The sequence below is a fragment of the Oncorhynchus nerka genome, linkage group LG1 (assembly GCF_034236695.1).
Source record: "Oncorhynchus nerka isolate Pitt River linkage group LG1, Oner_Uvic_2.0, whole genome shotgun sequence".
Classification (NCBI taxonomy): domain Eukaryota; kingdom Metazoa; phylum Chordata; class Actinopteri; order Salmoniformes; family Salmonidae; genus Oncorhynchus; species Oncorhynchus nerka.
This window is the reverse complement of record NC_088396.1, coordinates 41,096,393-41,102,503: the sequence shown is the minus strand read 5'-3', so window position 1 is coordinate 41,102,503 and position 6,111 is coordinate 41,096,393. Positions and strand designations below refer to the sequence as shown.

Below are 6,111 nucleotides of genomic sequence, written 5' to 3'. Positions count from 1 at the left end.
TTTAAAAGGGTATTATGGGATTGGTGCACACATTTGACATTTAAATTCATGACATATACCCATTGATTCTTGAACAATATAACTTGTAAAGGCCTCATGAGCTTAGTTCAACTGTCATACCCCATCAAATCCCCAAATAGCTTGTTTTACTCCAATGTTTGTAAACAATGTAGTTGAAATATATATATATATTACAAATGTAGTAGTGAACAACCACTGTATAGCCTCAAACATGGTTAAAACTATCATTTTGATCTTACAGATGGTCAGTCCTTGCCTCAGATTACCCCTTTAACAGGTCATTGGCATAATCTCTATACATGTTGACTGTGCTACAGCTAATTGTAATGGTGTGTGATCAGTCCAACAGTAGAAGTAAACATTGAGGTCGATATACAGGGTCTCTAGGAAAGTACGCTAATCATCAACAACACATAAAATGGCACGTCAAGGCAAAAAAACGAATAGTTTATTGATGTCTAAAGAACACTTGAGAACTAACAAAATTGTGCTCTTAGAAACCATTGTAATTGTGTAGGCAGGGAAGCATAGTGCAATTGAATTGAAAGGCAAGTCACTGAGAACTAAGCTACAGCAGTAAGGCATAACCACAATATCATCCATCCTTCTACACACTGAAGAAAAGGGAGAGGACTAACAAAGAAGGGATAGACTTAGGTTACCTAACACATCAGCATCCTCTGGCCCATGCTAGGCTAATGTTAACAGTACACAGATCTTTGCTTTAGGTCCACTGTCCCTTGACCCATATAATGGAATAGAACTGCTCCCTCAAAGGCCTGTTTCTCTTCTCATTACACTAATGTGCCCTGTCATCCACCCTCTTAGAGGTGCGTGTTGTCTGAAGACGACAGGCTTCAAATACCCATCCCAGGGAAGTACTAGCCTGGTCCCACATCTGTGTGTGCTCTTGCCATCTCCATTGATCATTTTGAAACAGTAGTAAGGAGTTGACATGATAGCACAATAGATTGGCACTCAGGCTAGGAAGGTACTAAATTCATTGGAATTTGTTGAAGAGGCAGACCTTTAAATTCATCACACCCTCTCTCCTATGCTACCAGAAAAGGCATATTAAGACGTAATATCATACATACTGTACAATCACATGAATACCTTAATTCATTTCTTCTACATACTGGACAAGGTCAATCTCTGGATGAACAGCACAACCTGATTCCCTATTATTTCAATAGTACAGTACCCACTGCAGAGGCACCACACTACACAGATCTAACCAGTGTGGCCAACAATAGGTACCATGGTATTGTACCCCAAGTGCTCTATGACCACTGGCTCTGTCCTGATTCTCTACCCTGCACATCCGCACCGTTGTTAAATACATGAGAGGGAGTGTACAAGTACACACTTCAGGAGAAGGGTAGAGAATCGGGATGCAACAGTCTCAGCTGGATGAAGGGGACGAGAACAGAGCCAGTCGTCTATAACAGACCACCCTCCTTCTGTAGTCTACTGATCCTCAGATCAGATCCTGCCAGGAACTGTGGACAGACAGCAGGCAAACAAAGGGATTAGAGGTGCTAGTTGCTGAGGCAAACCGCTGACTGTGAGGCAAAGGCAAGAGCTTTGTATGGGGATCTCCATCAACAAGAACCCAAACTGTCAGCAAGGTAGACGCGTCTGTCCCACTTCCCGTATTGATGACCCTTCCTGTCTGGTGTCATTGGTTCTGGCCTCCAGGCTGTCGCTGTCCGAGGGGTCCTGGGATGCGATGCAGGGGGGGATAAGGCTATCAAGCTCCTGCCTGTGTCCTGACTCCAACAGCCATTCATGGAACTTCTGCTCCACCAGGGCCTGGAACTGACGTCGCTGCTCCCTGAAAACAGAGACGCATGACTGAATAGAGGAACAAGAGAAACATTACCAGACCCCTCAGAGCTCACAATCCTGTAGGAAATCAGACATTTTAAAAGGGTTGCTTCATAATTCACATTGATCATGGATACTGGGAGGCAGTTCGTGTTTTCATTCTCTGAGTCCAGGTCAGATTTCTCATTGTTAATAAATCTAGCAGTTTGGTCTTCTCTGTTAATGACTCACTTGTTCAGGTGGGCATCCTTCACCATCTTCTGCCAGTCCTGTACACTCTTCTCCCTCTCCTCATGGGCCTTCTGGTACAGCGATGGCAGCCCACCCGGCACCTCACACGTATCCCCCTCCATCCTGAAGGGCACCACAAGGGGGCAGAACTCAGCGGGCGGCAGCAGCCTGTAGGATCCAGGGTCTGGGATGGTACCCTCCACTCCCACCAGAAAGGGTTGGTCCCAGGCATTGGGCACCACAGCTAGACCCACACTGGCCATGTGATCCTCCAGGGAGGGGTAATGTGTGTGGAAGGGCCCCAGGGTGAGTGCAGTGTTCCCAGGGAGCAGTAGAGGCCGGGTGGGAGTGAGGGCATGGATGGTACAGTAGGAGGAGGACCCTATGGCTAGACGGCCAGCCACACACACCACCTTGACGTTCTCACAGCTCTGGATGTGGATACTGGTCTCGATGGGACCCAGGATTACCGTGCTGTTACGACACTTGTCCAGGCTCACTGACCTGAAACACACACCACAGGGAATGCCATCTCATCTAAGAAAAGGGATATTTCTACTGAAATTGATCTGTTTTTGTAGTTGCACGGGGCATGCTACAGCTGTAGTGTCCAGTCTGACTATGTGTAGAGAACCTCTCACCTGAGTGGAGAGAGGAGGTAGATAAAGGCGTCACTGCAGCGGTGTATTTTGACGTTAGCTCCTGCTAGCTTGTCTGAGTCCTTGGCCAGGGTCTGTCTGAACACCTGTGACATCAGCACCATCTTGCTGCCTGGGGGGGCCGTGTGGGTGTTCCGGGCGATCTTAGCTCTCTTCATAGCTCCCTCCACTAGAGGACAGGAGAACAGACAGTCACAGACAGACAGCCATGCTTCAATCCTGATAGCTCTCTACATCTCCAACAGAAAAAAGGTGAGCTAGAAAACAGTTACAAGATAACGCACTCATTTCTATAAAACATACTAACACACCTTATTTGACTGTGCATCTAAATATAAATGAATGATCCACATTAGGGTTTACTTTGGGTGGTAGTAACCTACCTTGCTGAGCCCAGGCCAGCTTCTTCCCAGACCTCAGGCAGGTTGACATCCCAAAGGGGTTGGGGACGAGGGCTTGTCTGAGCCATGCCAGCAGGGGGTGCAGGGAGAAGGAGCGGCTGAGTTTGGAGTACCCTGCTTGGGTCTGGAGTGGGGCTCTGGAGAGCAGCTTGTGGATGGGGTGGACGTTCCGGCCGCGGGACACTGAGCCCTCCAGCAGCAGGCTGAGGCCCTGTAGAGAAAATATGTTATTGTATTGTTGTTTACTGAAAAGGCAAATTGTTGTATTGTAAAAACTGAATGAACACTGCAACATATTGGGCATGTTATGGAACCTTTCACTGTTTTATACAAGAATATATAGTTGAGGATGAGTGCATCCAAAAGTCATCCTTTTCCGTATATAGTGCACTACTACAGAGCCCAGATGGCTCTGGTCAAAAGTAGTGCACTGTATACGGAATAGGTTTCCATTTGGGATGCGGGCCATGTTCCCTCGCTTCACCTGTAGAGCCTCCAGAGAGACCTGGCTGTCCTTCACGGCTTGGCCGGACCCTGACAGCTGGCCTGGTTCTACTAGCAGCTCCAGCAGTTCACACAGGTGGGTCTGTAGGAAAGACAGGTGGGCCTGGTCGTCCCAGTTCTGATCACAGCAACAGGGTGAAAAGACTGAACAATGATACAATGCATGGATATGGGAGCTAATGCAATGGGGTAGTATATTTAAGCAATGAGGCACAAAGGGGGTGTGGTATATGGCCAATATACCACGGCTAAGGCTGTTCTTATGCACAACGCATCGTGGAGTGCCTGGCCACAGCCCTTAGCCATGGTATATTGGCCATACATCACAAACCCCTGAGGTGCTTTATTGCAATTATAAACTGTTTACTAACATAATTAGAGCAGTAAAAATAAATGTTTTGTCATACCCGTGGTATACGGTCTGATATATTATGGCTGTCAGCCAATCAGCATTCTGGGCTCAAACCACCCAGTTTATAATAAAATGTCAGTAACTAGACCATCAGAATATGTTTTGCTTAGAGATAGGTTAGAGAGACTTAATCGTAAAAACGGATTGTGTACATTTACACTCTCAGCCTGCCGTTAAACTTGTAAGCAATATAAAGCAACAGGACCTTATTTTGAGAGCTGGTCTTTGCCTCGCGGTCCGAGGAGGGGGAGCGAGAGCGGGGGCTTGGCCACTCTTCACCAATCAGAGACGTACGCAGAGACACCCGGTTCAGCTGCTGAATGTAGAGGAAGAGGAGGAACTGCAGCGTGTCCACACACAACTAGAAAAGGGAGAAGAGGAAAATACAGAGACTCTGAACACAAACCAATACTTGACATAGGTCAGTGTCACAAACAATACCTAAAAGGATAATGGACAGACTCCTGTGTCGAAGTCTGTTTAAACAAAAAGGTGCAGGATACAACAGGGTAGATATTATTACAGTCCAACTGACAACACATCCCTGGGGGACATAGTCATACAGGTCTCTGCCCTTTTCTCATCCCTCCCTAGTGTGCTCACAGCTCACCTTGCTCCTCTGGCGGTCCAGCTCTCTGGGGGAGGAGCACTGGGACAGGTTCTCAGCCCACTCCAGCCTCTCCTCTGCAGGGTGACCAGCCAGCAGGTCAAAGGTCTCAAAGTAGAGCCAGGCCAGGTCCTCAGGGAGCTGCAGCTTGCCACAGGCAATGTGCCTCCACATGAGCCAGCCTAGCATGGGGAAGCAGCCCTCTCGCGAGCGCACGTAGGCAGCCATCTTGCGCAGGTAGTGCAGGCTGAGTTTGGTAGGGGGTGCCACCTGCAGAGCCCCCAAGAGGAAGGGCTCCATGCGAGGCCACACCGCCACACCACCACCCTGGTCCATGGCTGTTAGTGGGCCAGGAGGAGGAGGGAGTGGAAGAACAAAATAACTGGGTGAGAGGTCAGACAGAGGGGTGAGCATACAGTGAGTGTGGTGAGATATCTGAGCTATGGTAAGTGCATTGAATTTAGAAGGTTGTAGACAAGAGTTCACCCATTCATTGGTGGCTTCTGGTCTGCTGTTCAATATTGCAGTATTATTAGATAACTCGTATTTAAAAGGGCAACTAACTAGCTGTATTATAAAAACTGCATTTGAACCTTATGGGCAAACAGAATATCCCCTGTATAACTAGCTAGTGCACTAACGCACTCTAAATAATGTTCTATTTTATTTATGTGACTGCTTGTTCCATTGCAAATGTCTGTGTTGTCTGACTCTGCTGTTCCTTCCTGGCTAACAGAGTGGACGCCGGATGTTCCCATGACAACAACTGGCCACTAGAGATGATCTGTAGGTAGCTGACAGCATTTGCTTTGTTTATTTATTTAGCAGGGGAACGTTAGCGAGCTAGTTAGCTAGCAACATGGCTTAGCAGCTGATACAAAGCAGTCAGACTAGCAGAGACAAAACACTTGATGCGTAGTTTACCTTGGCTTGTTCAGCAAGTTTCCACTAGTCCAAGCGATTTCTGGTCCTGCCTCGAAGTTCCAGGAAAAGTAACTGGTGATCAAGCTCCCTCATAAGTAAAAAGTTTAGTACTTTACAGTATTTAGCTAGCTACCTGGCTTTTGGTTATGGTTTGTTTACTATGCTGTGAATGTGATCAGCACGTAGCTAGCTACAGAACGTTCGACGTTCTTCCTATTTGGCGCCACTGCTGGTTCTCATCTGTTGCGCGCGACTACACAGAGCGACGGTCGCGCGCACAATGCACTGCCCGGTGGTGCGTCAAGTCCGACGTAAACGGAGAATATTTTGACGGTTCTTTTTTTGTCGATATTGCTGAAAGGCACCGGGCATATTGTAAGAATCCGATGCACATTCTACATTCATCCACTAGAAAGTATATTGCAAAGATATTTTCAAAAGTGTACACCGGCTTTTATTGTTGTTGCTTTAAGAGCTATATATATAATTGGCAGTATATTTTCTATTGGATGCATGTAGGAT

At 47.1% G+C, this 6,111-nt stretch overlaps 1 protein-coding gene across 2 annotated transcripts; it reads right to left on the bottom strand.

Annotated features, from left to right (window-relative positions):
• Positions 1-447: 447 nt before the first annotated feature.
• tbccd1 (TBCC domain containing 1) lies at positions 448-5,863 on the bottom strand. 2 transcript variants are annotated; one of them, XM_029649368.2, is made up of 8 exons: positions 5,590-5,863; positions 4,669-5,003; positions 4,264-4,419; positions 3,627-3,764; positions 3,125-3,353; positions 2,724-2,910; positions 2,083-2,586; positions 448-1,878 (listed from the first exon to the last, which is right to left on the bottom strand). In XM_029649368.2, the coding sequence occupies exons 2-8, from the start codon at positions 4,999-5,001 to the stop codon at positions 1,626-1,628; spliced, it is 1,800 nt and encodes a 599-aa protein (XP_029505228.1). In that variant the 5' UTR covers positions 5,002-5,003; positions 5,590-5,863; the 3' UTR covers positions 448-1,625. The 2 variants fall into 2 exon arrangements, with proteins under 2 accessions (XP_029505228.1, XP_029505229.1); XM_029649369.2 differs by having other exon boundaries at positions 448-1,858.
• Positions 5,864-6,111: the final 248 nt, after the last annotated feature.